At 38.8% G+C, this 15690-nt stretch overlaps 1 protein-coding gene across 5 annotated transcripts in view; it reads left to right on the top strand.

Moving 5' to 3' along the window:
* Positions 1 to 15690, top strand: part of Cep112 (centrosomal protein 112) — a 467011-nt gene that overhangs the window by 127427 nt on the left and 323894 nt on the right. For all 5 annotated transcript variants that reach the window (NM_001105849.1, XM_087570857.1, XM_087570858.1 and 2 more), the window contains 3 exons: positions 13845 to 13999; positions 14264 to 14393; positions 15027 to 15119. In NM_001105849.1, the coding sequence (NP_001099319.1) occupies positions 13845 to 13999; positions 14264 to 14393; positions 15027 to 15119 (378 nt within the window). The remainder of the gene's footprint in view (positions 1 to 13844; positions 14000 to 14263; positions 14394 to 15026; positions 15120 to 15690) is intronic.

Here is a 15690-nt window from a genome sequence, read left to right on the forward strand (position 1 = left end):
GTACATTATGGGTGGCACTAACCCTAGATAGGTAGGTTTGAGGTATGTAAGTGGTTAAGCATGAGCTGGTGAATGAAACGCTAGCCAGCATCTCGTCATAGTTTCTGCTTCATCTCGTTTGTGCTCCTGCCTTGACTTTCCTCACTGGTGGACTGTGACCTGGAAGTGTGAGCTAAGTTAAACCTTTTCCTCCTGTCTTGCTTTTCTCTGTCACAGTAACAGAAAACAGTCTTGTACACTTACACTGTCTTTAAAAATAAGTTTTAGTGATATCCCTTCTACAAGTCCCAGTTGCTTTGGATTGTGGACTCATGTCCTTGGGGTTTGTCATTCTGACTTGTATTCAGGAAAGTAGGAGATCAGGTTCTTCCTTGGTTAGTGAGAGCTTGTACTGTCTAGTTTCATGTCAACGTGAGAAAATCTAGTATTATTTGGGGAGAAGCAACGTCCATTTAGAAAACTCTCCCCATTAGATTGGCCTATGAGCAGTCCTGAGGTGTGTTTTCTTAGTAATGTGGGAGGGCCCTGTTCACTGAGGACTCTGCTGCCCCTGGTCTGGTGATCCTTGGTGATATGAGAAAGCAGTCTGGGTGAGCGTGAACAGCGTTCCTCCATGACTTGTGCATCAGGTTCTTGTTCCTGCCTGGAGTTCCTGCTCTGACTTCCTTAGTGACTGACCATGATGTAGCAGTGGAAGCAGAGTAGAGCCCTTTCTCCACAAGCTGCTTTCGATCTTGCTGTTTTATCTCAGCAATGCACAGCGAACTAAGACAGAGTTTGTTGAGATGAGGAGATGGTGAGCCTCAGGATAGAGGCTTCTGAAAGGCCCATTGGCAGTTTCTCATATGTAAGATGCAGGCCTCACCAATCCTGAAAGGAATATAGCTTTGAGGAGAGATGGCGTCCCTAGATTATAACAATCAGCTAATGGGCTTTAGGGGGAGAGTGGTCTTTGAATGAAGGAAGCCTGTAACTTCATCAGATTTATGCATCCTTTAAACTTGCTAATTTTTTTCCTATTTTCCCTACTTGAAGCTTCGTTTTCTCTCTTCCTTCTTTATCTCCTTTCATGTTCTTTTCTTTCTTCTTAGTCTCCTCCCCTTCATTTCCCCCTTTCCTGTTTCTTGTGCCTTCCCCTTCTCTTCCTGTCTACCTTCCCCTACTCTCATCCTTCCCGCCCCTTCTCTTTCTATTTTCTACTATCCCAGTTCTTTCCCTTTCTTTTCCTTTGTTTGAAACAAGGTCTGGCTTTACCTCAGGCTGGCCTTACCTACTATGTTGATAAGGCTAGCCTTCAGCTCCAGCCTCCCCAAGCATTGTCAGAGTCCCGCCCTGTGTGTCGTTATACAAATCTCTCCCGCAAATGCAGGAGACCTCACCACGGCCTTGTTGGACGGTTTACAGGTTAGCTTGTGTGCAGTCTTTACCTCTGGCTTGTTGCTTTGTTTTGTCAGTGAAAGACTGGACTCTAACTTCACTGTTTTCACGTGGATGACTTGGTTTTCCAGTTTCACTTGGAGTCTTTCTTCCTCTCCGTCTATCTTGACTGTCGCACATGTAACTTCCCTTCGGTGCAAGTTTCCACTGCTTATGGCTGGCTCCTTTGTCTGCCTTTGCTGATGTCATTACTGTAGCTTATAGTTACTCTGGATGTTCAGTGTGGCAGTCTGTCTTCCGTGTTGCGTACAGGTGTCCTGCCTGAGCCCTTTTCTTTGATGGTTACCTTTATAATCTGCTCTCCACTCTCAGAAGAAATAGGACTTGGCGAACATCTTTTCTTTATAGTATCATTTATGATATTTTTTGATGTTTACTGTTAAAAGTCACATACTTTTGGGGGCTAGAGGGGTTCTTCAATGGTTAAGAGCCCTTGTTGCTTATACAGAGGACCTGTGTTCAACTCTCAGTACCCACATCGCAGCTCACAGCTCTCAGTACCCACATCGCAGCTCACAACTCTCAGTATCCACATCGCAGCTCACAGCTCTCAGTACCCACATCGCAGCTCACAACTCTCTGGTACTCCAGTTTCTGCATGGGCACTGCACACATGTGGTGCACAGACATAAATGCAGGCAAAATATCCAGACACATTAAAAAAATAAATAAAGCATAAAGAAATAAATAATTATATAATTAAAAGATATACTTTTGCTATAAATATTTATCACAGATTTAACCCCTTATGGATACATAACAAAATACTTTTACAGTCTGTACATTAACTAGAATTAATATCAAATGTTAAGTAATGGTGGGAAACATAGTTTCTAAAAACTTATTTCAAAAGATATGTAGACTCAGGATTTGAAGAAAGGCTGCTTCTCTATTGTCATTATTTTGTCCATTGTTTAAATTAGCATATGAGTAATTGCTGTCATTATGGTGTATCGTGCATGTTTTGTTTTTATTTACCTCCCTTCCTGTTGCCCTCCCTCCCTCCCTCATGCCTGTCCCTCTTGCTGTCCCCTTCCCTCTTCTCCCAAAGCTCTGCTGCCCTCATCTCTCTCTCTCTCTCTCTCTCTCTCTCTCTCTCTCTCTCTCTCTCTTTCTCTCTCTCTCTCACACACACACACACACACACTCACACACACACACACACTCACACTCACGCGCGCGTGAGCACACGCAATGCATGCACGCACACATGCTTACACATTCATAATGTGTATAATGCTTCCTACTTAGAATCACTTTCCCACAAATATTATTTCTTTTTCTTTACAGCTAAATAAAAATTAATATATAGTATACAAAAGTATAAGTCACATCTGTTACTAATGCTTCTATCAAGGAAGACACTGATTAATATTTTGTCAAAAGTACGTACTTACACATTCAGCTTAGAAAAACAAACATACATATAAAAATAAATAAAAGTGGTTTCCTTGGCTCTCATATCTGAAAATGAAAAAAACAAAACAAGAATACATCTATACATACTTGTTATTAAACATGTAGAAGAGACAAGACAAAAAGATAGAAGCAGTCATTAAAGGTCTCCCAACCAAAAAGAGCCCAGGTCCAGACGGGTTTAGTGCAGAATTCTATTAGACCTTCATAGAAGAACTCATACCAATACTATCCAAACTATTCCACAAAATTGAAACAGATGGAGCACTACTGAATTCCTTCTATGAAGCCACAATTACTCTTATACCTAAACCACACAAAGACCCAACAAAGAAAGAGAACTTCAGACCAATTTCCCTTATGAATATCGACGCAAAAATACTCAATAAAATTCTGGCAAACCGAATCCAAGAGCACATCACAACAATCATCCACCATGATCAAGTAGGCTTCATCCCAGGCATGCAGGGATGGTTTAATATACAGAAAACCATCAACGTGATCCATTATATAAACAAACTGAAAGAACAAAACCACATGATCATTTCATTAGATGCTGAGAAAGCATTTGACAAAATTCAACACCCCTTCATGATAAAAGTCCTGGAAAGAATAGGAATTCAAGGCCCATACCTAAACATAGTAAAAGCCATATACAGCAAACCAGTAGCTAACATTAAACTAAATGGAGAGAAACTTGAAGCAATCCCACTAAAATCAGGGACTAGACAAAGCTGCCCACTCTCTCCCTACTTATTAAATATAGTTCTTGAAGTCCTAGCCAGAGCAATCAGACAACAAAAGGAGATCAAGGGGATACAGATTGGAAAAGAAGAAGTCAAAATATCACTATTTGCAGATGATATGATAGTATATTTAAGTGATCCCAAAAGTGCCACCAGAGAACTACTAAAGCTGATAAACAACTTCAGCAAAGTGGCTGGGTATAAAATTAACTCAAATAAATCAGTAGCCTTCCTCTACACAAAAGAGAAACAAGCCGAGAAAGAAATTAGGGAAACGACACCCTTCATAATAGTCCCAAATAATCTAAAATACCTCGATGTGACTTTAACCAAGCAAGTAAAAGATCTGTACAAAAAGAACTTCAAGCCTCTGAAGAAAGAAATTGAAGAAGACCTCAGAAGATGGAAAGATCTCCCATGCTCATGGATTGGCAGGATTTATATTGTAAAAATGGCCATTTTACCAAAAGCAATCTACAGATTCAATGCAATCTCCATCAAAATACCAATCCAATTCTTCAAAGAGTTAGACAGAACAATTTGCAAACTCATCTGGAATAACAAAAAACCCAGGATAGCTAAAACTATCCTCAACAATATGGATATTAGCCCTCTATCAGATTTAGTGAAAACTATACTCACAATAAAAGAACTTCTGGGGGAGTCACTATCCCTGAACTCAAGCAGTATTACAGAGCAATAGTGATAAAAACTGCATGGTATTGGTACAGAGACAGACAGATAGACCAGTGGAATAGAACTGAAGACCCAGAAATGAACCCACACACCTATGGTCACTTGATTTTTGACAAAGGAGGCAAAACCATCAAATGGAAAAAAGATAGCATTTTCAGCAAATGGTGCTGGTTCAACTGGAGGTCAGCATGTAGAAGAATGCAGATCGATCAATGCTTATCACCCTGTACCAAGCTTAAGTCTAAGTGGATCAAGGACCTCCACATCAAACCAGATACACTCAAACTAATATTAGAAAAAGTGGGCAAGAGTCTCAAACTTAGAAACCTACTGCCTCAGCATCCTGGAGGTTGACATTACAGGAGTCTGCTGTCATAGTAGGGATTTTATCATTGTTTTACAAAATGCTAATTTCTGAATTCATTTAAAGTAAAACAATAAAAGCATTGCATATGAACACAAATATCAATATTTTAAGATCTCATTTTTAAGTACTAAATATAAACGTTTATGTTATATGTATGTAAATTTTATATACAAAAGAAATTGAGTGGCCTCTGCCATTGCTTTTCCGCTTTGTTATTCTTAAGCTCTGGCTTAACAGAAGGGGGCAGGATTCTGTACTCCTTTGTATTCATCATAATATCACTTATAGAAATTGCATAAAGATTAGTATCTTCATGTTACTTAAAAATAGATTTGATCTTGCTGACCTGCCAAGAATCACAGGCAGTCTCAGGAGTTTGTAAAATTTTGAGAATTGCTACTCTAAGATGCTGGCTTATGAATGTTTTTTATCACAACCTACCAAGGACTAAATTTATAGATTGTATAAAAAAAGAATACATATAACCAGATGATGTAATGTATGTGCTATAAAAGAACAGATAAATAGTACTGGGAACTAAAAGTTTATGCAAGAATAGGGATAGGGATAAAAGAAAATAGAGGTTATGGTGGGTTAAACAGAAGTAAGGATGTATGGAAAAGTCTTATGAAACTCAATTATTCTGTAAGAATTTCTTTTAAAATGAAGAGGAGGGGATCCATCCCATATACATACAGCCACCAAACCCAGCCAAGAAGTGCATGCTGACAGGAGCCTGATATAGCTGTCTCCTGAGAAGCTCTGCCAGAGCATGACAAATACAGAGGTGAATGCTCAGGGCCAACCATTGAGCTGAGAACAGGGCACCCCATTGGAGGAGTTAGAGAAAGGATTGAAGGAGCTGAAAGTGTTTGCAAGCTCTTAAGAACAACAATACCAACCCACCAGAGCTCCCAGGGACTAAACCACTATCCATACAGTACACATGGACAGACCATGGGTCCAGCTGCATATGTAGCATAGGAAGCCCTTGTTGGGCACCAGTGGGAGGAGAAGCCCTTGGTGCCAAGGCTGGAACCCTCCCAGTGTAGGGGTATGTCAGAGTGGGGAAGTGGGAAGGGGTGGGTGCAGGAATACCCTCAGAGGGAGGGAGGATGGGATAGGGGGTTTATGGATGCGAACCTGTGAAAGGGGATAACATTTGAAATGTAAATTTAAAAAATCCAATTAAAAAAAGAGGAACCTCAAATACAGTCAGAGGAAAGTTATCTCTAGAACACTCACGCTGTTATTGTACCTGTAAGCATATTTTGGAATGCAGTTCAGGATTGTAGCCCTTTTGCTTTATAGCTCAATACAATCACTGCTCTCCCCTATAGCCTGCATAGCTCCTTCTAGCCTTATGAGTCTATAAATGCCAGCCAGCAGGGAGAAGCTTCCAACCGAGTACCATCTTAGTTTTTCTGTATTCTGTATCCAAGTGCAATGTCTTCAGCAATAGTGTTTTATTCTAGTTGTCTTGATTGGTTTTGGAACCTCTGAAGATTGTCTAGCCAACAACTCATAGGTGAGTATTCTGTACTTGGTCTTGGGATTTTGGTTTGAAATCCTCTATCTTCTGGGATCACTTCACATATGCAGGGTACTTCATAAATGTTCTTTTTAAAGTTGTACTTTTATTTAGCATATAAAGTATCATGCTGTTATATTTGTCCTATCTCCTTAGTTTTGACTGACTCCCTCCGTCTGCCTTTCCCTGTCTTTCTCTGCTCCTACATAGTTTTGTCTTTTCCTTCTCTAGGCTTCCCTCTTCTGGGTTTTCTGTCCCACCCTCATCTCACTGACCTCCCATCCTCATGGCTCTTTGTTGCTAACTAGCTCCTACTGATACTCCAACTTAACTCTAGTTATCTAAAAGTTCCAGCTTAGTTCTGCATTTGAGGGGATATATGGAGTTTGTCTTTAGGGGCTTAGGTTATTTCCATTTGTATAATATTCTTGCCAGTACTATACAAGATTTTCAATTTCTCCATATCCTCAACAAATGTGTTATTTTCTTTTTTTTTTCTTTTCTTTTTTTCGGAGCTGGGGACCGAACCCAGGGCCTTGCACTTGCTAGGCAAGCACTCTACCACTGAGCTAAACCCCCAACCCTGTTATTTTCGTATTGTAGCATAGATAGATAGCTTTATTTAGCAGGCATAGCCAATGGCTTACAGTTTCCTCACAAGTATCTTGTTTAAGTCTCATAAAGTTTTTTTTTTTTTTTTTGGTTCTTTTTTTCGGAGCTGGGGACCGAACCCAGGGCCTTGTGCTTCCTAGGTAAGCGCTCTACCACTGAGCTAAATCCCCAGCCCCCTCATAAAGTTTTAAATGTTGATTAATATCCAAATTAAAATTTCATGTTCACATTATCACAGTTACCATCAGTGACACCTGACATTTGAGATTGAATGTATTGCTTCAGTGTCTGTCACTTTCTTCAAATACTGGATATCTGTCCCTCTCATTTCGTTTTCTTCTAAAAAAAAGTAGTTTGCACTTTCATGTGAGCATTTCCTCTTATCTTCACTATATTCAATTATTAATACTGTAGAAAAAGATTGTTTGCTTGCTGATACAGACCTTTTTTCCTTAAGCAAAGTCTCTAGGTTTATCTGTATCAATTCAGTCCCTAGGTCTTGATTTATTTCATTGTCAACCGTGTCAATTTCTAACAGTTTATAATGGCTACTCATTCCTTTCTTTGACTATGGGTAATCTTTGCCTTGACTTCGGAATTCTTGTCTCCTGTGTGTATACAGTGACCAAACCTCACTTTATTCAGTGTTTTTTTGAGAGCTTTTGCTACTTTAAGGCTCAGTGGCCTTGGCTACCTCCTGCTTTGAGTTTCTTGTCCAGTCTCATCCAAGATTAAAAAATACCTTTATCTTTTTGCAACAAAACCAAAAGAAGAGAAGCACACAAACATAATCTCACTTCCAAATATGAAAATAACAGGAAGAAACCATCATTATTCCTTAATATCTCTCAACACCAATGGACTCAATTCCCCAATAAAAAGACACAGATTAACAGACTGGTTACCTAATGAGGACCCAGCATTTTGCTGCCTACAGGAAACACACCTCAGAGACAAAGACAGACACTACCTCAGAGTAAAAGGCTGGAAAACCACTTTCTAAGCAGATGGCCTGAAGAAGCAAGCTGGAGTACCTATTCTAATATCGAATAAAATTGGCTTTCAACCAAAAGTCATCAAAAAAGATAAGGAAGGACACTTCACATTCATTAAAGGAAAAATCCGCCAAGATAAACTCTCAATCCTAAATATCTACGCTCCAAATACAAGGGCACCTACATAGATAATAGAAACCTTACTAAAGCTCAAAGCACACATTGGACCTCACACAATAATAGTAGGAGATTTCAACACCCCACTCTCATCAATGGACAGATCATGGAAACAGAAATTAAAGAGACATAGAGTAACAGAAGTTATGAATCAAATGGACTTAACAGATATTTATAGAACATTCTATCCTAAAACAAATGGATATACCTTCTTCTCACCACCTCATGGTACTTTCTCAAAATTGACCATATAATCGGTCACAAAACAGGCCTCAACAGATACAGAAAGATAGAAATAATCCCACGTGTCCTATCAGACCACCGCGGACTAAGACTGGTCTTCAGTAACAATAAGGAAAGAACACCCACATATACATGGAAGTTGAACAGTGCTCTACTCAATGATAACCTGGTCAAGGAAGAAATAAAGAAAGAAATTAAAAACTTCTTAGAATTTAATGAAAATGAAGGTACAACATACCTAAACTTATGGGACACAATGAAAGCTGTGCTAAGAGAAAAACTCATAGCTCTGAGTGCCTGCAGAAAGAAACTGGAGAGAGCATACATCAGTAGACTGACAGCACACCTAAAAGCTCTAGAACAAAAAGAAGCAAATACACTCAGGAGTAGAGTAGAAGGCAGGAAATAATCAAACTCAAGGCTGAAATCAACCAAGTAGAAAGAAAAAGGACTATAGAAAGAATCAACAGAACCAAAAGTTGGTTCTTTGAGAAAATCAACAAGATAGATAAACCCTTAGCCAGACTAACCAGAGAACACAGAGAGTGTGTCCAAATTAACAAAGTCAGAAATGAAAAGGAAGACATAACTACAGAATCAGAAGAAATTAAAAAAATCATCAGATCCTACTACAAAAGCCTTTATTCAACAAAATTTGAAAATCTGCAAGAAATGAACAATTTTCTAGACACATACCAGGTTGCAAAATTAAATCAGGAACAGATAAATCATTTAAACAACCCCATGACTCTTAAAGAAATAGAAGCAGTCATTAAAAGTCTCCCAATCAAAAAGAGTCCAGGACCAGATGGATTTAGAACAGAATTCTATCAGACCTTCTTAGAAGACCTCATACCAATACTCTCCAAACTATTCTACATAATTGAAACACAGAGCACTACCAAATACCTTCTATGAAGCCACAATTACTCTTATACCTAAACCACACAAAGACCCAACAAAGAAAGAGAACTTCAGACCAATTTCCCTTATGAATATTGACGCAAAAATACTCAAAATTCTTGCAAACTGAATCCAAGAACACATCAAAACAATAACCCATCATGATCAAGTAGGCTTCATCCCAGGTATTCAGTGATGGTTTAATATACAGAAAACCTTCTACATAATCCACTATATAAACAAACTCAAAGATAAAAACCACATGTTCATTTCATTAGATACTGAGAAAGCACTTGACAAAATTCAACACCCCTTCATGATAAAAGTCCTGGAAAGAACAGGAATTAAAGGCCCATACTTAAACATAGTAAAAGCCATATATAGCAAACCAGTAGTTAACATTAAACTAAATGGAGAGAAACTTGAAGCAATCCCACTAAAATCAGGGACTAGACAAGGTTGCCCACTCTCTCCCTACTTATTCAGTATAGTTCTTGAAGTCCTAGCTAGAGCAATCAGACAAGAAAAGGATGTCAAAGGGTACAAATTGGAAAGGAAAAAGTCAAAATATCACTATGTGCAGATGATATGATAGTATACTTAAGTGACCCCAAAAGTTCCACCAGAGAACTACTAGACATCATAAACATCTTCAGCAAATTGGCTGGGTATAAAATTAACTCAAATAAATCAGGGTTGGGGATTTGGCTCAGTGGCAGAGCGCTTGCCTAGGAAGCGCAAGGCCCTGGGTTCGGTCCCCAGCTCCGAAAAAAAGAACCAAAAAAAAAATTAACTCAAATAAATCAATAGCCTTTTTCTACACAAAAGAGAAACAAGCCGAGAAAGAAATTAGGGAAACTACACCATTCATAATAGTCCCAAATAATATAAAATACCTCGGTGTGAGTTTAACCAAGCAAGTGAAAGATCTGAATGATAAGAACTTCAAGCCTCCGAAGAAAGAAACTGAAGAAGATCTCAGAAGATAGAAAGTCTCCCATCCTCATGGATTGGCAGGATTAATATAGTAAAAATGGCCATTTTACCAAAAGCGATCTACAGATTCAATGCAATCCCCAACAAAGTTCCAATCCAATTCTTTGTAGAGTTAGACAGAACAATTTGAAAATTCAGCAGGAATAAGAAAAAACCCAGGATAGCTAAAACTATCCTCAACAATAAAAGGACTTCCAGGGGAATCACCATCCCTGACCTCAAGCAGTATTACAGAGCAATAAAAACTGTATTGTATTGGTACAGAGACAGGCAGATAAACTAGTGGAATAGAATTGAAGACCCAGATATGAACCCACACACCTATGGTCACTTGATTTTTGACAAAGGAGCCAAAACCATCAAATGGAAAAAAGATAGCATTTTCAACAAATGGTGCTGGTTCAACTGGAGGTCAGCATGTAGAAGAATGCAAATAGATCCATGCTTATCACCCTGTACAAAGCTTAAGTCTAAGTGGATCAAGGACCTCCACATCAAACCAGATACACTCAAACTAATAGAATAAAAAGTGGGCACTGGAGGAAAATTTCCTGAACAGAACACAAATGGCTTATGCTCTAAGATCAAGAATTGACAAATGGGATCTCATAAAGCTACAAAGCTTCTGTAAGGCAAAGGACACTGTTGTTAGGACAAAAGGGCAATCAACAGATTGGGAAAAGATCTTTACCAATCCTACAAGTGATAGAGGGCTAATATCCAAAATATACAAAGAACTGACAAAGTTAGACTGTAGAGAGACAAATAACCCTATTAAAAAGTGGGTACAGAGTTAAAGAAAGAATTCACAGCTGAGGAATGCCGAATGGCTGAGAAGCACCTAAAGAAATGTTCAACATCTTTAGTCATAAGGGAAATGCAAATCAAAACAATCCTGAGATTCCACCTCATACCAGTCAGGATGGCTAAGATCAAAAACTGAGGCGACAGCAGATGCTGACGAGGATGTGGAGAAAGAGGAACATTTTTCTACTGTTGGTGGGATTGCACACTGGTAGAACCATTCTGGAAATTAGTTTGGAGATTCCTCAGAAAATTGGACATTGAACTATCTGAGGAACCAGCTATACCTCTCTTGGACAAATACCCAAAAGATGCTCCTACATACAACAAAGACACATGCTCCAATGTGTTCATAGCAGCCTTATGTCTGGAAAGAACCCAGATGCCCTTCAACAGGGGAATGGATACAGAAAATGTGGTACATCTACACAATGGAGTACTACTCAGCTATCAAAAACAATGACTTCATGAAATTCATAGGCAAATGGATGGAACTAGAAAATATCATCCCGAGCGAGGTAACCCAATCACAGAAAAACACACATGGTATGCATAAGTGGATATTAGCCCAAATGATCGAATTACCCAAGATGTACAGACCACATGAAACTCAAGAAGGATTACCAAAATGTGGATGCTTCACTCTTTCTTTAAAAGAGGAACAAAAATATCCATAGGAGGGTGTAGGGAGGCAAAGTTTAGAACAGAGGCTGAAGGAACAGCCGTTCAGAGCCTGCCCCACATGTGGCCCATACGAAATAGGTAAGATGGATGAAGCTAAGAAGTTCAGGCTGACAGGAATCAGATATAGATCTCTCCTGATTGACACAGCCAGAATATGTCCAATACAGAGGTGAATGCCAGCAGAAAACCACTGAACTGAGAATGGGACCCCTATTGAAGGAATCAGAGAAAGGGCTGAAAGCTGAAGGGGCCTGAGACCCCCTAAGAACAACAATGCTAACGAACCAGAGTTTCCAGGGACCAAGCCACTACCCAAAGACTCTACATGGACTGACCCTGGGTTCCAGATTCATAGTTAGCAAAGAGTAGCCTAATAGGGGCACCAGTGGAAGGGGAAGCACTTGGTCCTGCCAAGGCTGGACCCCCAGTGTACGGGATTGTTGGGGGGAGGTAATGAGAGGGTGGATGGGGAGTTGAACACCCATATCGAAGGGAAGGTGGAAGGCTTAGGGGGATGATGGCCTGGAAACTGGGAAAGGGAATAACATTTGAAATGTAAATAAGAAATACCCAATTTAATAAAAATGGAAGACAAAAATAAAAATTTACAAAAAGACTGTAAAATAAATCTAAAACAGAATATAGAAAAAGAAGAAGAAAATACCCCTAGGATTAAAAAAGAAAGAAAAAGCAAAAGAAGGGTGGGGAGTACAACTTCAAGTGCTGGCCCAGCCTGATGCTTCTCCTCTTCCTCAGCCCAGTCTGCCCTGGCATCCATAACACCTTCCTTACCTGTTTCAGACTGATTTATGTGTCTTTTCCGTGTTCTTAATGGGAGAGTGATGGTCTACATGCCACCCCCTCCTAAGCAGTATTACCTCTACTAGGCTCCTAAGGTGAAGTAGCCATTCTGCTTTTCCTAGACATTGTCTCCTTTTCATCAATTCCATGCCAGGAGGGCTAGGAATCCCTTTGTTGCCACAACATAAAATTGGAGAGCAAAGGTTCTTGTTTGTGTCACACAGTCACTGTGCAGGGAGGAGGTTCTGAGTGCTCTCTGAGGGGAGCTAACTTCCTAAAGGAGCGCTCAGCTCAGCACAGGCCGAGGTGATACAGTGGGTCAGAATGGAGCTACACATGTTAATACATGCTAATACATGTATACACATGCTGTCATGTTAAAAAATTACCAATGTGTTGTTTTTATTTTCACATATTTGGAAGTTGTTGCGCCAAAATTTACCCCACCAATTTATTCAGTTTTATAATGAAGAAAAGGTGAAATGAAGAGAGAATGTTGGAGTTTAACAGTGATGTTTAAACTTAACTCTTTGTTGTGGAAAAACAGTAGGAAAGAAGAACCACACTAACCTTTTCCTATTTGCATTCATTAGAAGAGTGGTTGTTAAAATGAAAACCAGTTGTTTCTCAGCTAATGCTGGCTTAGTGCAGGTTTGAATAAAGCATTTAGAAGCTCATAAACACCTTTATTCAAGCCTTAAATGCAGTCCTGCCAAAGTGAAGAATTCAAAATAACTTAAATACCAAATAAAAAGAGGCAATTTATTTGAATGATGCTTTTGAATACTTTAGAAAAATACAAAACTCTTTTAAATGAAATAGAAAAATCTAACAGATGAAACAAATAAGAATTTATGTGATAAAATATTCTTACATAATTTCTAATGTTGACTATATCATGTGGTACTCCTGCCATTAAAATGTGGAGGTATGGATTTTTTAAAGTTTCCTGATTGGAACCTTAAGTGAAGAGGACAAACTGAACTGTAATGAGGAGGCACAGAGGCACTGCCATGGACCTGAGGGGAGCACCTCTCTTCTTTACTCTCACGGGAAGGTCAGACTCAGCAGACATTCCACAAATGAGTGAATGGTTGGATAGATGTAAGCATGCTGGTAATTTTATGGTAAAAAGGTGGTAGGTCAGGTGGTGCTGGTACGTGACTTTAATCCCAATACTTAGGAGGCAGAGATAGACGGACCTGAGTTCGAGGCCAGTCTTGTCTACAGTGAGTTCCAGGACAGATGAGGCTACACAGAGAAACCTTGTCTCAAACAAACCAACAACAAAAAAATTACTTTAGAGATTTGTTTTTACTAATATTGATTATGGCTTATTTGCTCTCATAATTCTAATATGTTTCTTCATAGTGCTCATGGGCACACATGGCTGAAAGGCTAGTGAGAGGTTTTCCTAACAGAGACTTGTTCTTTAGAACCACATGATCAAAGACCTGGAGGGCCGTGTGCAGCAGCTGATGGGAGAAGCCGAGAACAGCAATCTACAGAGGCAGAAACTGACCCAAGAAAAATTGGAGCTGGAAAGATGCTACCAGATAACATGTAGTGAATTACAGGAGTTAAAGACAAGGTAGTGCTGATGCTGTCTGTGGGCACCCTGACTGTAGGTGACCCGCCAGTCAAACTTTGTCATGACATTTCTATCTAAGCAGGATTCTTTACATATTTTTAAAAAAATACTTAAAAACATAGTGTTTGAAACGAGTTGATGAAAATATGGGTACTTCATATATAAAAATATATTTAAATTTAGTTGATTATTAGTTTAGTTGATGTCTATTTTAGAGATTGGTTCCAAAAATATAAAACATTGTTATTTATCTTACTGTTTTAGGCAAAACTTACTACATACAGAGAAAGAACATCTTGTAAATGACTATGAGCAAAATGTGAAGTTACTAAAAACCAAATACGATTCTGACATTAACATCCTGCGACAAGAGCATGCACTTTCCACTTCTAAGGTATTGTACAAGTCCGTAGCTGCATTTGCACACGTGGTCAGCCATGGGCTGCGATGTATCAGCCAGTCATTTCCATTTGAGATTAGCCCCTTCATTCTGTTCTTGAAACCACCAGACTTGAAAACACGTGATGCCGTTTAGGACCCTGAAAACACTAAATGGTTCATAGCCCACACAGCGCTTAGTAGCAGGTTCTGCTTGATGCTTGCCTAAAGCACTAATGTTTTAAAGAAGGAATTCTTAGAAATGCTTTCTGAAGTGTTTCTGCACACATATAGTAGTTTACTTTGAAAGGTTTGTTTTATTCTATTTTTATTTCTTAAATTTAAAAAATTTCCATAAAAATTAAACTCACTTTTACATTTTCATAGCATTAAATACTATGCAGATTTTAATTTACATTTTTACTTCAAAATACTAATTTTGGTTCAAATGTTGCTCTAGAGACTGCTTAGTTTGCTACCCCTCTTACAGTGTGATTTAAATAGACTTAAATTTTATATTGTCTTTCAAAATATCTTTTTACTTAAATCCTGACTAAACTTTCAGGGGTAAATGGGCTTTATTTCAAACAGAACTGTGCAGTGGTACAAAAAGTCAGTGCTCTGCCTTCTGTTCTTGCAATCCTCCTAGACATCTGTTGTGATTGAAGAGCTAGAACAGAACATCCGTCAATTAAAACAGCAGGTCCAGGAATCGGAGCTTCAGAGGAAACAGCAAGTAAAAGTGAGTCCTGTCCTTTTACCAAGGTCACTGGGTCCAGTTCCTTTACTGTCATGATCTTTTGTTTATAAATGAGAGTCAGTTAAAAAATTACTAGAAAATCCCTTCTGGACATCGCCATTTCTGAGTTTATTGCTGGCATTTACCTAACAAATGAAGATACTTACTTACATGTAGAGAGTAAAAGTCAGTTGATCTGAAAGATCTTTTTTGAGATTAGTTTAGAATTAAAATCCTTATTTTATCAATATTGCAAAAACCAAAATACAGAAAAGACAATTGAACAAATGTTTTTGTGTAAAGTGAGCATTCTTGTAATCACTGCCAAAGTCTAGGAATAGAATTTTTTAGCTACCCCAAAAATTCTTAATTGGTTCTGCCCGATCCTTCCCACTGTAAATAGTCATCTTTTAATTCGCACACTGGCATAGCTCACTGCCCTCGTCAGAGAAGTGTCTTTGAGCTACATGCAATGGCTAATACAGAGAATCACAACTGGTCAAAGAGTCAAAGTGTAGGATGTTCTTGAAATTTTCAGGAAAATAGAAGAATTTGACCCTTGTAATATAAAGTA

This window comes from Rattus norvegicus, chromosome 10 (assembly GCF_021556685.1).
Source record: "Rattus norvegicus strain SHRSP/BbbUtx chromosome 10, alternate assembly SHRSP_T2T, whole genome shotgun sequence".
NCBI classification, from domain to species: Eukaryota; Metazoa; Chordata; class Mammalia; order Rodentia; family Muridae; genus Rattus; species Rattus norvegicus.